Source organism: Ovis aries, chromosome 2, assembly GCF_016772045.2.
Source record: "Ovis aries strain OAR_USU_Benz2616 breed Rambouillet chromosome 2, ARS-UI_Ramb_v3.0, whole genome shotgun sequence".
In the NCBI taxonomy this organism is placed as follows: domain Eukaryota; kingdom Metazoa; phylum Chordata; class Mammalia; order Artiodactyla; family Bovidae; genus Ovis; species Ovis aries.
Window position 1 is genome coordinate 87,407,218 of NC_056055.1, and position 19,637 is coordinate 87,426,854.

The window sequence follows — 19,637 nt, forward strand, 5'->3', positions numbered from 1 at the left end:
AAAATCCAGATCACAAAATGAATCCCTAACCTCCCAACTGTACCCCTTCCTTCCCAGAAAACAGCCACTCACAGGATCTTTAGAAACAAGAAATTCCTGTGACTTATCCCTGCCTGTAGGGGCAATAACAAAGTTTCTCCCTCTAAAGGTCGTTTTAAGAGTTAAATGAAACAAGGAATGAAAATTATTTCAGCACAGGACTTGGCATATAGTTCTGGAGAAGCTTTGGCTTTTTCAAAATGTCTTTATAATATAGTTCCAATTAGCTATGTGTTTATAGAGCACCTGTGGTAGAAAGTGGTAGACAGTAAGGAAGGAACTCCAGAAATCAACATGCCTGATTCTTATCACTGACTGTACAGTTTCGGGCATCAAGTATTATGTTTGAAATTCAGACTCACCTTGATGGGAACACCTTCTCTCTAGGCAAAGTGATGTTAGAGGTAATAATAGTAACACCTGCCTTACACGTGGACACACTTCCATGCATGCCTGCCTCTCCCTGTCCCCTTAGCACAGCCTTTATGCTTTAACCTGCCTGATGCCCCATCCTCCTTCTCACAGAGCCCCCCCACGTCCCCACACAGTTGGACGACATCTGGGCCCTGCTCTCAGCCACTGGACTGAACCTTCCTTCGGTGCTGACATCCCCACTGGGAACACAGCTGGTCCTGGATCCTGGGAATTCCGCTCTCCTTGGTGAGTCCAACCCTCTGGAACACTGGGCAGAAATCCAGGGCTGGACAGGATTTATGGATGGGTGACTGCTTGCAGGTGGGAGGGAGGCAGAAGTGGGGGGTGGCCAACAGGAAATCACTAAATTGTGTACAGAATCCAGATTTACCAGTGGAAACTTGGCTGACTTTCCATATGAGGTGAATTCAGTTCTTAGTTTGGACCTGAGCCTGGCCAGAGTCCGAAAGGGCTCCTCTCTGAATCCTCTTGGGTTGGTGCCACAGTCCAGATCCTCTCAATCAGACTGATGGTGCTGGACTTAGAGAACAGATACAGCAGTGAAAAACAGCTCCTGCATCTCTTCTCCCCATCACCAGCTGTATCCCAGTACTCCTCCATGACCTCTTCTTACCTCAATAGAGCTATAACCAGCTTTCAACAAGAAAACTGCGGTATTAGTACCTCCCTTAATCCCGGCAGTCTATGTAAACCTCCTTCTGTAGGTAGGGCCTAAAAACAACCCAGACTCCTCAAGGCAAGTGTTTCAGTAACTCCGCCAGGGGCACCTTCCCTGTCATCTGTCACTGGGAGCCTATACCCAGTTATTGCCCATGAGGCTGACACCTTCTTGTAGTAGAAACTCGCTCTAGGGCATCCATGTTCTGGGCCCCTCACTCCAGAGCTGTGGGGATGCCAGAGCAACCTCCACCCTCAGCATGACCCCTAGATATGGTCTAGATGGAAAAGAATTCTTCTGCCTTCAAAGGCCTGGGAAAAACAGGCCTACAAAATGGAAAAAGTCTTCATGCTAACTGTATGTGGCCCCAGATGTTGGTCATGGCAGCTAGAATTCTTCCCTTGACTCAATGTTGAAATTTCCTCTACTCTTCTCTGTGCCAGCTAACAGGGGACAGGAAGCCAGTGGTTTCTCAGTAATATTGATCTTAACTTATCAGCATGGCCACAAGGCTTGGTATCTTTAGGGTTATAGCACAGAAAGATTACCTTCAGTTTTTGATAACATCTAAAATTAGCAAAGAATGCATACAGGCATATGGCAAAAGCTTCTGGTTTTTCTGTTTCTGATCTGGATAAAACTAAAACATAGATATAGTAATGAGTAGCCCTATTCTGTTTCTCATAACAAACTTGGTATTGAGTTTTTTCCACATCACGTTGATCAGAATTCATAGGCATTTAAACCTGCTTCTTTTTTTTATTTTGGCATTATGAATGGTAAATTTATTCCAGATTAAATGTGTGCATTGTAAACTTTTATTTTAGGTTCATCACCATGAGAGAGTGTCATAACTTACTATCATTGCCCAGTCATTAGCAGGGTGTGCAGCAATTGCTTATTTTCAAGTTCAATAACTCTTGGATTGCTCAGGTGCCATTAAGCATGCCAGAAAAGTTAACCTGCTCATATTTTTCCATGATAGCTTTACTTTCTTTCTCCCTTATTCTGGAATAATATTTTGTGTCATTTTAGCCATGGGCAATAAGAATTTATTGTGCTTTAAGCTGCTGAATTCCATTCCTAGTTTATGGTGCTTTGTTACCTTAGACTGGTATTTAAATCTAATGGTTAAGAGACACCTTAACGTCCTCGTTCACATTCAGACCACTCCACCTGAGTATCAGAGGCAGTATCCATAAAGTCCCTGAATGCAATAAAGTCCATATAAGCAATATGGACTTGGGAACACCGCAGAACTAAGAGAGAGCCACGTGGAATTGTGGAGATGAGTTAGGGAATGGTGTCAGGTATCAGGACCCTGAGAAACCAGTCGCTGGAGACAGGCCAGAGCCTCATTGTTCTGTTTTGATGCTGAGCACTGAAGGGTGGGGGTGGGGATTCAAATAGACACAAAGGGAAGAAAACAAGCCATGAACCCAGAGATTAAAACGTGTGGGATGTGCATCAGGTGTCTGTTCAAGAACAGCTGTAAGACCCCACTGCTTTAAGAAAGCTCAGCGGGGATAGAAACTAGGCCTTCACAGGGAGCAAGCCTCAGCCAGAGCTTGTCCACACAGGTGTGACTCCAACCCTTACCACAAGCATTCTAACAGCCTCCTGCCCGTCACAGGCCTCCCTGGCTAGTGACTCAGCATGATCTGTTTGCCCACATGTTCCCCTTTGATCTAGCTCCAATCCCTAGCTCCTGTTGGTGGCTCTTTCTGACCAGTGTGTATTCTGGATATAGGAAATAAGCCAGAGGCCAGAGAGGGTATTCTGTGAAGGACTGCTCAGAGTGATACATAGCATCAAATTATGGAGGACCTTAATTATCAGAGGCTTCCCTGATGGCTCAGATGGTAAAGAATCTGCCTGTGATGCAGGATACCCAGGTCTGATCCTGAGTCGGGAAGATCCCCTGGAGAAGGGAATGGTAACTCACTCCAGGATTCTTGCTGGAGAATTCCATGGGCAGAGGAGCCTGGTGGACCACAGTCCATGGGTCACAAAGATTCAGACACAACAGTTTAATTATTAGATATAGGGGGTAAATTTTCTATGTGAGAAATGAGGAGAGATCTTTAGAGTTTTTTTAAGTAAAATGATGTAGTTAAAGTAATATTTGAAATAATTAACCTGACATTCCGTAAGAGTAGGTAATCAATAGTAGGAGAGATTTAATGAAGAAACACTAGGTTGAGGGTAACAGATTTTCTAGACCAGGATGGAAATAAGTGGGAAACATATTTGTTAATCACCCCTTCCACAGCCAAGACAACCCCTAATCAATCATGACACTCACTCAGTTCAGGCTCTGCCTTGGAATTCGTTTTAACGTTCCAACCAAGCATGTGGCAATTGATATATAGGATAAAAGCGTTTGCTAACCCCATCGTAGCCAGTGAATGTGGAGATTCATGTGTGTGTATTTCTCCCAACTACAGTCTGCTACAACAGATTCAAAGAACTCCATGGTTCTGTGACTCAGGGACAGTAACTCATGGGCTAGATTCTTGTGTTTTCATGAGAGAAGGGGAGAAGGGAGATTTGAGGGTTTTAAAGCCATATGTCAGCATCAACTCTTCTCCATAACGGTTTGAGTGTTAAGATTCCCAGAGGGTGAGTCCACTCCAGAAATGGCTGTTTTGGTTTTCAGATAGTACAGCATTGATTTCACTTCTAGCCACTGTTACAGCTTTCAAGAAGGAATGTTGATTGAGTGACACGGCCGTGGGCTCATTTGAGTCTCACTTTCTGTAACTGTAAATGAAGTCTTCAGATGAGTGGGTCCTTGCCACCCTCATATTCTTTGGTGTCTGACCCAGACGTGGGAAATGTCCAGTGGAGGCTCGGCTGAGCAGAGTTGACCCAGTCTAACTGAATCCCTTGTCCCAGGCAAGGCAGATGCTAATTTTTTTGTCCTTTTTTTCCAGCTGTTCTTTGTGCAGGGAGGCCTGAAGTGCCAACTGCTCTGGGAGGCAAGGCCAGCACCACAGCCTGGCAACGCAGCACCTGTGGTGGTCCAGACCCAAGCAGTAGCCTACAGGGTTCCATTTTCAGAGCAGCAGTGTCTCAAGCCTCCCCACAGCACCTAAACCCTTTTGCAGCCTTCTGTTAAATATTTATTTTGGCCACTAAGGCCCAAGACTAATATTCCTCACAGTACCATTTATAGGGTATTACCATTGATATTTTTTAAAAACTAACTTTTGTTGGGGTTTTTATTATAACTGTGATACATCTTCATTGTAGAGCAATTAAAAAATAGAAGAAAAAAGAAGAAAATGAGCATCATCTATAATTACCTAGCCCAGAAGTAACCAGCACAAGTATCTTTTTCCTAGTCATTAATATATACATTATATAGTTTTATCTAAAATGAAACTGTACTCTAAGTACTACTTGTAACATATTTCACTTAATGGTGTTTATACATAGTAATTTGTACCTCTTAATCCCCTAGTGGTGGTTTAGTCGCTAAGTCGTATCTGACTCTTGAGACCCCATGAATTGTAGCCTGGCAGACTCTTCTATCCATGGGATTCTCCATGCAAGAATACTGGAGTGGGTTGATATTTCCTTCTCCAAGGGATACGTGTGTACTTGAAGTTGCTCAGTTGTGTCTGACTCTGTGCAACCCCATGGATTGTAGCCCACCAGGCCCCTCAGTCCATGGAATTTTCCAGGCAAGAGTACTGGAGTGGGTTGCCATTTCCTTTTCCAGGGGATCTTCCCAACCCAGGGATGAACCCAGGTCTCTTTTGTCCCCTGCACTGGAAGGCAGGTTCTTTACCACTAGTGCCACCTATAAACCCCTACTCCTTTCTTGTCCCTCACCTCTACTCTCTCCCCATTGGTAACCACTAGTTTGTTCTTTATATCTGGGAGTCTGCTTCTGTTTTGTTATATTCATTTTTGTAAGAGATAACATACAGTATTTGTCTTTGACCCATTTCACTAAGTATAGTGTCTTCCAGGTCCATACATGTTGTTGCAAATGGCAAAAAATTCATTCTTCTTTGTGGCTGGCTAATATTCCATTGTATAGACATACAACATTTTCTTTATCCATTCTTATCTGTTGAGGGACACTTAGGTTGCTTCCGTGTCTTGTCAATTGTAAATAATAATGCTGTGAATATTGGGGTGTGACATGTAAGTTTTTTAATAGCCTTTTTGAGAGATAATTGACATATAATAAGTAATACATATATAAAGTCTAAAATTTGATGTTTTGATATATGGATGCACCTATGAAGCCATCACCAAAAGCAACATAATGATCATATTCATCATTCTCTAAAGTTACCTTGTGCCCCTTTGTAACTGTTCCTTCACACCCCTACCCGGCCCCAAGTAACTACTCATCTGCTGTCAGTATAGATTAGATTGTTATTTAAAAAAAAAAAAAAAGAGGAATCATACTGTGGGGAGCTTGGCTGCTTTCGCTCAGGACAGTTATCTGGACATTCACCCGCACTGTAACTTACATCAATAGCACATTTCCTTCTCTTGTTGATTAGCGACCATTGTACAGATGCACTGCAGCCTGCTCAGCCACTCACCTGTGGGACGAGAATGGTAATTTCCCATTTCTGGGTATTACAAATGAAGCTGCTGAGTATATTAAAGGGCTAGTCTTTGTATGGACACATGCTTTCATTTCTCTTGATTAAATACTTGAGAGTAAAATGGCTGCATTATATGGTCAGTGTACGTTTAACATTTTAAGAAATAGCCACACTGTTTTCCAGAGTGGTTGACTACTTTACATTCCTATCAGAGGTGTATGAAGGTTCCAGTTCTCCACATCCTCACCTACACACAGTATGTGAGGGTCGCTCAGTTCTGCCTGACTCTTCACAACCCCATGGACTATATAGCCTGCCAGACTCCTCTGCCCATGGACTTCTCCAAGCAAGAATACTGGAGTGGGTAGCCATTCCCTTCTCCAGGGGATCTTCCCGACCCAGGGATCAAACCCAGGTCTCCCACATTGCAGGCAGGCAGTATAGTTGGCCATTTTAATGTTAGACATTCTACTAAGTGTATAGTAGTTTCTTCTTGTAGTTTTAATTTGTCTTTTCCTAATGACTGATAGTATTGAGCTTTTTATGTGCATATTTGCCATCCTGATTTCTTCTTTGGTAAAAGGTCTCTTTAATTTTGCCCTGGGTTTTTTTTTTTTTAAGTTGAATTTTTTATTTTAATTTAACTATTATTGAGTGTTGAGAGCTCTTTTTATATATTGGATATGTGTCTTTTATCAGAAATATGATTTCTGTCAATGGCTGTCTTTTCAGTCTTTTAGTGTCTTTCAAAGGGAAGAAGATTTTAATTTTGATGAAGTTCAGCTTAATATTTTTCTTTTATAGATGGTTCTTTTGGTGTTATATTTAAAAATATTTATGTACTCCAAGGTCTCACGGAGAAGGCAGTGGCACCCCACTCCACTACTCTTGCCTGGAAAATCCCATGGATGGAGGAGCCTGGTGGGCTGCAGTCCTCGGGGTCGCTAAGAGTCAAGACATGACTGAGCGACTTCACTTTCACTTTTCCCTTTCATGCATTGGAGAAGGAAATGGCAACTCACTCCAGTGTTCTTGCCTGGAGAATCCCAGGGACTGGGGAGCCTGGCGGGCTGCCGTCTATGGGGTCGCACAGAGTCGGACACGACTGAAGCGACTTAGCAGCAGCAGCAGCCAAGGTCTCAAAGTATTTTCTTCTAAAAGTTTTATTTTACAGTTTTACAGAATAGAAACATAACGTACAGGAGTAGACTTCTTCAGGGGGGCCAGAAAAGAGAGAGAATTTTATTGTAAAGTCCCTGGATTTTTGTCTGGATTAGATGACCTTAGATGCATCCAGTGACAAAATAACAACACATAGTTATATGTGGCTTAAGAACAGCAGTTCATACCTTTGCTCGTACCCTCTTTAGGTCCTAGGAACCTGTTGGAATTTCTCATGGGGTATGCGTAAGGTTTGGTCCTTTGTGAACGAGTAAGCTCCAACGCCAGTCAGAGAGACTCCTATGCATCTCCGCTGGAAGTCATGTCATGCCAGCCCCTCAGAGAGCCACTCTACACAAGCCTTTTCTCATGTCTTGTGACTTACCAAGAAGAAAGTAATTCAGGGCCTAAAGAAGACAGTATCTCACAGATTGATGTACTTAACTCATTCATTCAGTATTTGTTGAGAGCCTGTTATGTGTTAGTTTGAATTCTAGTGGTGAAGAAAGTAATTCAAGTTAAGACTATGATAAAAGGGGAAAGAACTGGGTGCTCTGTGGGGCCTGTGACAGGATAGCACCCCTGGTCTGAGCTGTAGACAAGGTTTCTCTGAGGAGGGGATATTTGGGCTGAGTTTGGGAGAGGCGGTGGAAGTTGTCCAGGTGAAGAAAGGCCATTTCAAACAAAGGAATTCCAGGCGGAGAAACCAGCAATGGTTTTTGAAGCAATAAAACCAAAAGCATTTGAGGAACTGTTACAGGAATAACTAGCGGCTTCCCTAATAGCTCAGTTGGAAAAGAATCTGCCTGCAATGCAGGAGACCCCCATTCAATTCCTGGGTCAGGAAGATCTGCCAGAGAAGGGATAGCCTACCCACTCCAGTATTCTTGGGCTTCCCTTGTGGCTCAGCTGGTAAAGAATCTGCCTGCAATGCGGGAGACCTGAGTTTGATCCCTGGGCTGGGAAGATCCCCTGGAGAAGGGAAAGGCTACCCACTCCAATATTCTGGCCTGGAGAATTCCACGGACTGTGTAGTCCATGGGGTCGCAAAGAGTCGGACACGACTGAGCGACTTTCACTTTCACTCTCCTAGGTGGCACTAGTGGTAAAGAACTCACCTGCCAATGCAGGAGATGTAAGAGACACGGGTTTGGTCCCTGGGTTGGGACGATCCCCTGGAGGAGGGCATGATAACCCACTCCAGTATTCTTGCCTGGAGAATCCCATGGACAGAGGAGTCTGGTGGGCTATAGTCCATGGGGGTCACAAAGAGTCTGACATTGAAAAAAAAAAAAAAAACAGTCTGACATGACTAGAGTGACTTGGCATGCACAGGAATAACTAAGCAGAGAGTGGCCTGAGATGAGTCTGAAGAGGATGCTCTAAGCCATGGTAATGATACCAACCAGGGTTCTTGGCCTTCCCCAATCAATAGAAACTGACTAGAGGCCAGAGAAGAAATTCGGACAGGGCTTTATTGGGACCCCTGCTGCCACAGGAGGGAAGAAGAACAGGTTCCCTTGTTTGCTCACTTGCTGAGGGGGAGTAAGCTGGTTCCTTACATGGGGGGAGGGTAGGAGTATGTCCAGGTGTTGGGCTGGAGAGGTGGCTTACGTGTTTCGCCCATTCCCTCTGGTGGTGGTGAGTGCAGAGGGCATACTCAGTACCCTGCTTTTGCTCCCAACACCCTGTTTTTGCTCCAGGCTCTTTAGAAGTGGCAGATATGGGTTTTGTGGTATCTTTGTATCTTTTGTTGAGAATTTGCTCTAACTGCTGCATGTATGTAGTTATTTTCAGTCCCATGCAGTCTCTCTATATTTTGCTGCTGCAGGAGAGGTTTGTCCAGGTGCAAGCATTACAGCACTGCAGCGAAGACTCCCAGATCCCCGCCTGTCTCAGTAAAACTTTCACACTTTGCTCCAAATGTGATGGGAAGTCTCTGAATGGTTTAAAAGCTGGAGAGAGACATCCTCTGATTTATGTTTCTGAAAGCTTGTTCTGGCCTCTGTGTGGAGGGTGGATTCTGGGAGAAAACACTAGACAGAGTACATCATACCACTTAATAAGTGGTTACAGTTTTGTAAGTAAGAGATTGCCATGACTTAGACTAGAGAGCTGGAGAGAACAGAGTGAATGAACTCAAGGATATGTAGGAAATAACGTGGACAGGACTTGGTCAGATTATCGTGGGAAAGGAAAGATAATCCATACAACCAATAGATTCTCAAGCATCTGATTCTTTAGGCTTTTCTCACTGCAACTCATGTAACTCCTATGTGGTGAGGACTCCTTTCAGACCATTCAAGTCAAAATGTTCGAATGAAATGGCGAACTACATAGGCGTAGAGCTGGAGAAAGTGGATGGTCCAAAGCTTCTGTTGCTCAATCCTGATTCATTTCCTTAACAGTTATCAGTCCAGCCTCCATTGATCCTAGATCCTCTGCCTCCTCTCAGCCTTGGAGGAGCTCAGAGGTAGGAGGAGAGATTAAAAAAACTAAAGAGTTGCAGAAGAAATCCAAGGGAAGAGAGGAGGGAGGTCTCCTTCTTTGGGAAAGGGGAAATTGAAAAGGCTTAACGGAGAACTTTATAAACTCAGCCCTGAAGGATGAGCGTTCCAAGCACTGCGGTAATGAACATGCACTTACTGAGTTCCTTCTATGTTCCGGGCACCGTTGAAGACACTCTGGGGATGCAGCAGAGAACAAAACTGATACAAATCCTTCTCTCATACTTCTTACATTACAGTAGGGGAAATAGAAAATAAACAGAATGAAGTGAATGGCATAGTATGTTAGAAGGTGGTAAGTGCCATAAGGAAAAAACAAAAGCAGGGGAGGAAGGATGGATAGTGCCTGTATGGGGAAGAGGATACAGTATCAAAATAGGTGGTTGAGAGAGGACTCACTGAGACAATTATCCTTGAGCAGAGACTTGAATATGAACTATGAGCCTTGTGTATGTCTGGAGGAAAAGAAGACAAGGGTGTACCACACAGGGAAAGAGCGAGCTTGGGGTCCTTGAGACAGGCACATGTGCTCCAGAGCAACAAGGAGGCTGGCGAGAGGTGGCAGGAGCACAGTCATCAGGGTTGTGGGTAGAGAGAGATCAGAGGCAACAAGGTTGAGGGAAAATTGTGTAAGGCCTTGTAAATATTCACTTTAAAGTAACAGAGAGAGAGAAATCTATAAAGGCCCAAATTTATAAACAGGCTCAATATTGCATCAAGCACCATAGGCTTTTCCAGGATTAGGCAAGGGCGGGCAGAAGTGTTTTCTTTTATTGGCACCCATGTGGCCAACTGAATGGTATAGCACTGACTCTAGTAAAGCCTGGGCTTATCAGGCTGGCCCTGCTACAAGCCATTATTACTGGCTTCATTTGACGTACATGTGTCGTCCACCTGCTCCATCTACCCGGCCCTGAGCTGGGCTTCTGCAGGCACGTGCCTGGCCATTTCCTCCATTGAGGGAGGGGTTCCCAACTATACAATAGAGGCACCTGGGAAGTATAAAAGTAAAGTTCCACCTGAGACCAATTTTGACAAAATCTCTGAGGGGTGGAGTTAGGCATCAGTACTTTTAAAAATGGATTCTCAGAGCGTGAATGGAATTTAAAAGTTACTTCTTGACCCTCTTTCACCCATGGAAGAGGCTGGTATGGGGAAATGATATGTTTCATCAATTAGAATATTTTAGGCATTGTGCTGTTCAGACTTAGCCTCTATATCCATCCTTCCATCTTACTCCTATCTCAGATATAGTTGACTTTTGAACAACACAGGTTTGAACTTCACTGGATCCACTTTCCCTTTTGAAAAATATATCATTGGTCCTATTCGCTGGTTTCACACCCACAGATTCAACCAACCACAGATCAAAATTTCCATCTGCAGTTGGTTGACTCCCTAGATGGGGAGTCCAAGACATGGATGGCTGACTGTGCTATTCCATTTTATCTAAGGAACTAGAGCCTTGTGGACGGTGGTTTAGGGGGATCCTGCAACCATTCCACTGTGGATAGAGAGAGCTGACGAGAGTCCCTCTATTCCAGGCAGACTTTTCCCTACTAATTGCTGTGGTCTTAAGCCTTCCTGGCCTGGAATACTATCTCCTGTGCCCCTTCCTCTCTAGCTAAATCCTAGAAGTCTTCAAGGCACAGTCAAGCCCTTCTGTGCAGCCTCTCTGTAGCAAACCAGCCTGCGTGACCTCTCCTTGGCTATCTCCTGAGGCACTTGCTCTAGAGCAAGGTTGGGCAGATTCTTCTGGTAAAGGGCCAGATAAGAAACTCTTTATGTGTTGAGGGCCGTATGTGTTGCAGAGAACTGAAGTCTGCCCTTGTAGAGTACAGCACCATAGACAGTAAGTAAATAAATAGATGTGCCCATGGACTAGTAAAACTTTATTTTCAGAAACCGGGCTGGACTTGGCATTCAGCCTAGGGTTTGTTGACCCCTGCTGTAGATCACTGATGAGAATCTGAACCTACTATACCCTGGATTTTGTTTTTAAGAATTACTGATTTATTTGCTATGGCTGTGCTGGCTCTTTGCTACTCTGCATGGACTTTTCTCTAGTTGCTGCAAGCAGGGGTTCCCCTCTAGCTGTGGTGCATGGGCTTCACATTGTGGTGGCTTCTCGTTGCAGAGCGCAGGTTCTAGGCCATGCAGACTCAGCAGTTGCGGCTCACAGGCTTAGTTGTTCCAAGGCATGTGGAATCTTCCCAGACCAGGGACCAAACCCAAGTCCCCTGCATTGGCAGGCAGATTCTCAACCACTGGACCACCAGGGAAGTCCCATACCTTGAATTATTAAAGGTATTTCTCACCCGTGTCATGTCGACCAGTTAGATTCTAGGTCTTGGGGAGAAGAAAGAGCTGCATAGATATTCTCAGGCGATTTGAAACAGGGCTAAGGTAGCAGAGCCTTGGCTTGATGTCCTCTTGAGTCATTTCCATCTCTCATGTCTATTATAACCATAGCTTTATTATCTGTTCCACATACTTCCACCCTCACCCCACCCTGTGCACTTCCTGATTCTTCTGGTAGAGACTGGATCGGGCACTTCCTGAACCCAGTTATGAGGAAATTCACATGGCAAGAGTCAGCAAGTACCCTAGACCACATCTGTTGGGAAAGCACTTTCCATGTGATAGTTCGGAAGACTAAGATCGTCACTACTTCCTCTCTGTAGACAGTTGTGAGAACAGCGAATTCTGATGGTCAAAGGTTAGGTAAAAATTAATCCACAGTGGGGGGCCACACCCCAGCAGAAATTGCAGGTGTGGCAAGGAAAGTGATGTAGAGGAAAGACCAGGAAAAAAGAAAAACATGGAGGAGAAGGCTAGCATACTTGATGAGGAAAGGGAAAAAAGAACTTATCCTGACCTTTTTCAAAGAGGCATAAGTTGGCATCTGTTTCCTCATTTATACTGGAAGCCTGAGGTTTTATGTCACATAGAAAACACTTTTGAATTCCTATAGCTCTGCCCACAAAGAGAATATGTTTTGCTATTAAGAAAAAGGGTCAGCATTTTGTGGTTGTTTATGGCACATGTTTATGTACTCTTGTGTTTTTTCTTTTTAATAAAACCCAAAGTAGGAAACAGAGCCCCACAGGAAGTACAGAAATGCTATAGCACATATAGCGTAAAACTAAATCAGTATTTCAGAGGGCATTTATGAGGAAGCCGCAGGAAGGAGTAGAACAGTTCTTTGGACTGGAGTGAACATCCATAAATTTAAAAAGACACCAGAGCATAAGTGACCCTTAAAATAGTTGGACACAAGAAGCAAGGCAGTAAATCCCCCTGCCTAGCCACTGTTCCAAGCCACAGCAAGCATTCAGGCATGGTCTTAGTTTAAGACTCCAAATAGTCAGGAAATGGGGACCTTGAAACACTCCCTCACCCTCGCCCCTGCCCTTTCCTGGCACCAGGACACCATTCCCAGGCCCATCTGCCCTCCTCACCATGTTTAACAAGAATCACTTGAATAAGTTGGATGCCCCTGAAATAGACAGGTATTGAAATTCCATCAGTGGGAAAATGATGAACTCTACACTTTCCCTAATAAATCCTTCCTCAACCCTGAACCGGCTCTTGAAAATATCCATGCTGGTTCTGTGCCACCTTGTGTCTGGAGGCAGTTTTACAGCAGTCTCAGGACCCAGGGGAACATGGCAGAAAGGAAGGCAGTCCCAGGACCCAAGACCTCCTACCCTGGTTCCCAGGACACTTTGTAGAGCAAAGGAGACAGTGCCTCAACCAAAACACCCATTTTCAAATCCTTAGCATCTGCTTCCTCCTTTATAAATAACTGTCTCAGTCTGTTTGGGCTGCTGTAACAAATGCCACAGAGGGGTAGCTTATAAACAGCAGAAATTTATTTCTCACATTTCTGGAGTCTGAAAGTTCAGATGGTGGTGCCTGCATGGTCGAGTTTGGGTGAAGATCCCCTCTCTGGTTCATAGCCCACACCTTCTGGTTGTATCCTCACAGACTCCACATCTCTATGGAGTCTCTCATAAAAACTCTAGCCTGTTCATGAGGGCATCACCCATATGACCCTAAGCAAAGGTCCCACCTCCTAATACCATCACACTGGGCATTAAGATTTCAACACATGAATTTGGGGAGACCCTAACGGTCAGTTCAGTTCAGTTGCTCAGTTGTGTTAACTCTCTGCAACCTCATGGACTGCAGCATGCCAGGCTTCCCTGCCCATCACCAACTCCCAGAGCCTACTCAAACTCATGTCCATTACATCAATGATACCATCCAACCATCTCATCCTCTGTCGTCCCCTTCTCCTCCCACCTTCAATCTTTCCCAGCATCAGGGTCTTTTCCAATGAGTCGGTTCTTCACATTAAGTAGCCAAGAATTGGAGTTTCAGCCTCAGCATCAGTGCTTCCAATGAATATTCAAGACTGATTTCCTTTAGGATGGACTGGTTGAATCTCCTTGCAGTCCAAGGGACTTATCTCCAACCCCCCACAGTTCAAAAGCAGCAAATTCTTCGGCGCTCAGCTTTCTTTATAGTCCAACTATCACATCCATACATGACTACTGGAAAAACCATAGCTTTGACTAGACAGACCTTTGTTAGCAAAGTAATGTCTCTGTTTTTTAATACGCTGTCTAGGTTGGTGATAGCTTTTCTTCCAAGGAGCAAGTCACCATCTGCAGTGATTTTGGAGCCCCCAAAAATAGTCTGTCACTGTTTCCATTGTTTCCCCATCTATTTGCTGTGAAGTGATGGGACCAGATGCCATGATCTTTGTTTTCTGAATGTTGAATTTAAGCCAACTTTTTCACTCTCCTCTTTCACTTTCATCAAGAGGCTCTTTAGTTCTTCTTCGCTTTCTGCCATAAGGGTGGTGTCATCTGCATATCTGAGGTTATTGATATTTCTCCTGGCAATCTTGATTCCAGCTTGTGCTTCATCCAGCCCAGCATTTTGCATGATGTACTCTGCATATAAGTTAAATAAGCAGGGTGACAATATACAGCCTTGACATACTCCTTTCCTGATTTGGAACCAGTCTGTTGTTCCATGTCCAGTTCTAACTGTTGCTTCCTGACCTGCATACAGATTTCTCCAGAGGCAGGTCAGGTGGTCTGGTATTCCCACCTCTTGAAGAATTTTCCACAGTTTGTTGTGATCCACACAGTCAAAGGCTTCGGTGTAGTCAGTAAAGCAAAAGTAGATGTTTTTCTGGAACTCTTGCTTTTTTGATGATCCAGCAGTTTGATGGCAATTTGATCTCTGGTTCCTCTGCCTTTTCTAAATCCAGATCATAGCAATAATGCCCATGTCACCAAATTAATTAATGAGATCCCATATACAACCTTTCCAGTTTAGTGCTTGGTCTAAAGTGGATCCTAATATTTATTCACTCCTTGCCTCTGTCCCTTACATCCCTGTTAAATCTGTGAACCAGGAAGTCCATTCTCTTTTTCACTATGATCTGCTACAAGTTCTTCCTTATAGGATCAGAACTTTTTGCTATTGCAAGTGTAAATTACTGGTGAGAATCATGCAGGAGACAGGTGCCCTGTTGAAGGGTTCAGCCTGTACCAGGTTCTAGGTAGGAGCAAAGAAGCATAGAGGGGTGACCCCTGACGTCAAGGAACTTCTTACCTAGTTTAAAAAAAAATGACATAGAAAGAATGGTGAAATAGCAGTATGAAGTAGATGAAGAGAAAGAACAGCTCTGAAAGAACATCCTTGACATACTCCTTTCCCAATTTTGAACCAGTCCATTGTTCCATGTCCAGTTCTAACTGTTGCTTCTTGTCCTGCATACAGGTTTCTCAGGAAGCAGGCAATGTGATCTGGTATTCTTATTTCGTTAAGAATTTTTCACAGTTGCTGTGCTCCACACAGTCAAATGCTTTAGCATAGTCAGTGAAGCAAAAGTAGATTTTTTTGGAATTCCCTTGCTTTTTCTATGATCCAGCATACATTGGTAATTTGATCTCTGGTTCCTCTGCCTTTTCTAAATCCAGCTTGTACATCTGGAAGTTCTCAGTTCATGTATTGTTGAAGCCTAGCTTGAAGGATTTTGAACATAATATTACTAGCATGTGAAATGAGTGCAATTGTACGGTGGTTTGAACATTCTTTATCATTGCCTTCCTTTGGGATTGGAATGAAAACTGACCTTTTCCAGACACCTACTCCGAAAGAGACAAAAAAGGGGCAGGTGTCCCTTTTGTTACTTTTAAATTTTGAATCATGTATTAACTGTTCAAGAACAAATGAATAAAATCAGGATTGGAGACTGGCTTAATTCCACTATGTGCTAAGAATTTCATGATTTTTTAACCATCACAGAGCTTATGGTCGGGGCCTCCCATCTGAGGCAAATATAGGGCTAACCACTTGGGAAACCTTCCTCCCTTTGCTGGCAGAAAGGCGAGCAGGGGAGGGAGCTAGAATTGCATTTCAGCACCCTTAAAATCCCAATAATAAGGATCACATTGGTAGAGCTAAGTTTTATTTTCCTTTCAGTGTTTTCATGAGCATCCTGAGACAGACTTTGCCAGGACACCCCCCATGCTAGGAATACAGGTAACATTCCTGAAAACAGAGAAGAATCTGCACTGTCTTTGAAAACATATACAGCTTAAAAAGGATTTTGTCTACCATCTGCTGTTTCCTACCCACCTGAGCCCATGAAAGCACATTTTAGAAGGTGGATCAGGCCGGAGCTAGGTTAGGCCAAAGGAAGAAATGATGATAACAATAATCGTACTCTTATTCTAGAAACATAACCTAGTCATATGTCTGTATCTGTTTGAAAGTTCAAACTCTCTTTTATCCTTCACCTCTAATACTTTATCTCTGAGAGGTAAAGACAAGTTTCATTCCAAAACCATCATTCTGTCAAGCATCTTTTTATGTGAAAATCCACTGTGATTATGGAATTCTCCATTTCTCTGGTGGCAGTATCTGCTCAGAAATAATGAGCTCCCTATAACTTTTGTTGCCAAGGAGATAAGACCAAGAATTCATTCAAGGCCCCTTCTGGAGCATGGCAAGGACTCGTATATCTAATGTGTGATGCTTTGAAATGGTATCAAGAGCGATAAGCCAGCACAAAACTGTGTTTGTTGTCCTGCCAGCTTCCTGGGCCCAGAAAAAGAATTAGGCACAGAAGAAAATGACTACAGTGTTCCTATATGCACAATAAACACTGCACCTCCTCTCAATGCTTCTCCTTATAATCCTGCTGTTTTCGACTTTAATGAACTTTTGCAGCATCTCAGATCCTTGCTGAAAGCCACAGTTCAGATTGACTCATCATTAGGAGTTTGGAAGTGCCTAACAGGGAGATACAGACTGCCTGGAGACTTTGCTGAATATTTATCTTTCTTTTTTATTTTTTTTAATTATAAAAGTATTATATTTACAGGTTGAATATTTATCTGTTAAGCACACTAAAAACATTCCTAAAATGCTGTGATTGCAGTAAGAAAAAATATTATACAAAGTTAAATTAGAGGTAAAATAAAGTAAAACGAAGGGTTTTTCTGGTCGCTCAGAGGCTAAAGAATCTGCCTGCAATGCAGGAGACCCGGGTTTCATCCCTGGGTAGTGAAAAACCCCTGGAGATGGGATGGCAACTCACCCCAATATTCTTGCCTGGAGAATGCCATGGACAGAGAAGCCTGGTGGTCACATGGGTTCACAAAGAGGCAGACATGACTGAGTGACTAACACTTTCACTTCTCTTTCAAAGTAAAAAAGCTTTACAGAGCTTTAAATATGAACTTTTTATATCTTAAAAATACCAACAAATACATCCTATTCCATGACTTTTTTTTCCTGTGTGAGGGGTTTTTTTTTAATTAATTTTTCTTGGAGTATAGTTGTCTTACAATGTTGTGTTAGTTTCCGCTGTACAGCTCAATGAACCGGCCATACATATACCTTTTCGTATGTCCTCTGCCTTCTGGGCTTCCTCCCCATTCAGGTCACCACAGAGCTCGAGTCGAGTTCCCTGTGCTCTACAGCAGGTTCTCAGTAGTTACTTATTTCATATATAGTATCAATAGTGTATACGTGTCGATCCCGATCTTCCAGTTCCTCCCACCCCCAGCCCCCCTTCCGTGACTTTTGAAAGATTTTCCCTCCTTTCTCCACCTAATTTCTCTTCTGAAAATGGGTCCTTTTTCACCATTAAATACCACAGACAACTCAAAGTCTGCAACATAGTATCTTTGATTTATTCAAATGCTGATGATTTCTTCTCAAGTCTTAAAAAAATTAAATCTGATTAAACATGTATAAAATGAAACTCTAACAAGCTCATTTTCTGAGTTACCAATAATTTTGCTGCTTTGAATGCTCACATTTATCAATTCCCAGTGCTCTAAATCCTAAGATCTTGGTGGATAAAACAGGTTTTTTCTCTCTCTTCTTCCATGGTGTTTTATTTCTTGATTTGGTATAACAATTTCTTTTGTCATTGTTGTTTAGTCCCTAAATCATGTCCAACTTTTCTGCAGCCCCATAGACTGTAGCCCACCAGGCTTTTCTGTCCATGGGATTTCCCAGGCAAGAATACTGGAGTGGGTTGCCATTTCCTTCTCCATCTTTTTCCATTACCATACTTTTATTTTGAAATAATCTCAACTCTATGAAAAGAGTTGGAAGCGCAACACAAAGAACTCTTTCTACCTGATCCATCTAGGAGTGAGCTGATGACATGATACCCCATCACCAGTGTAGATTTCCTTCAAGTTTTGCCAGTTGTCCCGATAATGTCTCTAATAGTGAAAGCATCCAGTCCGTAATTACACACTGCCTTTAGTTGTCATGTCTCTTAAGTCTTTTTCAGTCTGAAGAAGTTCCTCAAGCTACCCTTGACTTTCACAGCTTTAACCATTCTGAAGATTATGGACCTGCTGTTTTAAAATATGATCCTCAGTTGGCATTTGTCTCATGTTTCCTTAACGACTGTATTCAAGTTGGGCGTCTTTGGCAGGAGCAGCATAGCAGTGATGCTGATTTCTTGTTGCCCCAGTCACATGATCGTGATTGCTGCTGTGCCATTACAGCTGATATTAGTTCCAGTTGCTTGATTAAGGTGGTATCTGCCAAGCTTTTCCATCATAAAGTTACTCTTTTCCCTTGTAATGAGTATTTTGTGAAAAGGTGCTTGGAGACTATGGTGACTATTTCTCACTGAACTTACAGTGTATTCACTTATTTGTTTATCTGCATGCACTCATGGATTGCTGTCATATCCAGTGGGCTGTAATCTATGGATATCCTTTTACTATTTTGATGTAAAAAAGTTTTTTTTTCCAGATTCGGTCCTTTAAGATGACTCCTATGTCCTTTGGCATGTCCATATCATTCTTTTGAGAACTTCATTGCTTTCTGGCCTAATAAGATATTCCAGACTCATCTTGAACTTTCCCTGCCCCAGTCTGAGAGAATAGTATTTAGGAACCAAGATTTCAAGGTCAGATCTGTTCATTGTTATTGGAACATCACTACACTCAAGCCCTCTAAGCACACAGAAGTAAAGAATACTTAAGTATGGATTTGCATACACACATGCTCACCCTATATTTCTGTATTTATCTATACATTGGAGCCATGAGTCCTTTCTTGTATTGCCAATTCTTATCTGACACCACAGGGTTTATTCTGTCTTTTACCCTTTACATATTTGTAAATCTCTGGCTCCCATTTTCCTTAATGTGTTTACTTATTTAATCAAGCCCTTTCTATATAACCAGTCTCCTATCAACACTGACTTGAACTCCACACAGTGCTGTTGTGAGAATTTCTAAAGAGCAACCAAATGCTTTCAGACTTGGAAGCTAAAGAATGAAACAGGTGGAAAGCAAAAGGAGTGCCCAGCCTTTATACCTGGAGCTACATGAAGGCTCAGCTTGACCTGGTTCCTGGGCGACCCTCTAAAAGGCCACTTGTGCTCAGTCCAGTCTGACTCTTTGCAGCCACATGGACTGTAGCCTGACAGGCTCCTCTGTCCATGGAATTTTCCAGGCAAGAATACTGGAGTGGGTTGCCATTTCCTCCTCCAGGGGATCTTCCCACCCCAGGGATCAAACCCACGCCTCCTGCATTGGTAGGCAGATTCTTTAACACTGTGCCTCCAGGGAAGCCCGTCTACCCTCTAAGTTCAGTTTAGTCGCTGGTCATGTCCAACTCTTTGTGACCCCATGGACTGCAGCACGCCAGGCCTCCCTGTCCATCACCAACTCCTGGAGTTCACCCAAACTCATGTCC

The 19,637-nt window shown here is 43.3% G+C and overlaps 1 protein-coding gene across 4 annotated transcripts in view; it reads left to right on the forward strand.

The window, feature by feature from the left end:
• ADAMTSL1 (ADAMTS like 1) overlaps positions 1-19,637 on the forward strand; it is a 1,118,714-nt gene that overhangs the window by 1,024,966 nt on the left and 74,111 nt on the right. For all 4 annotated transcript variants that reach the window (XM_042244881.1, XM_042244882.1, XM_004004390.5 and 1 more), the window contains one exon: positions 565-699. In XM_042244881.1, the coding sequence (XP_042100815.1) occupies positions 565-699 (135 nt within the window). The remainder of the gene's footprint in view (positions 1-564; positions 700-19,637) is intronic.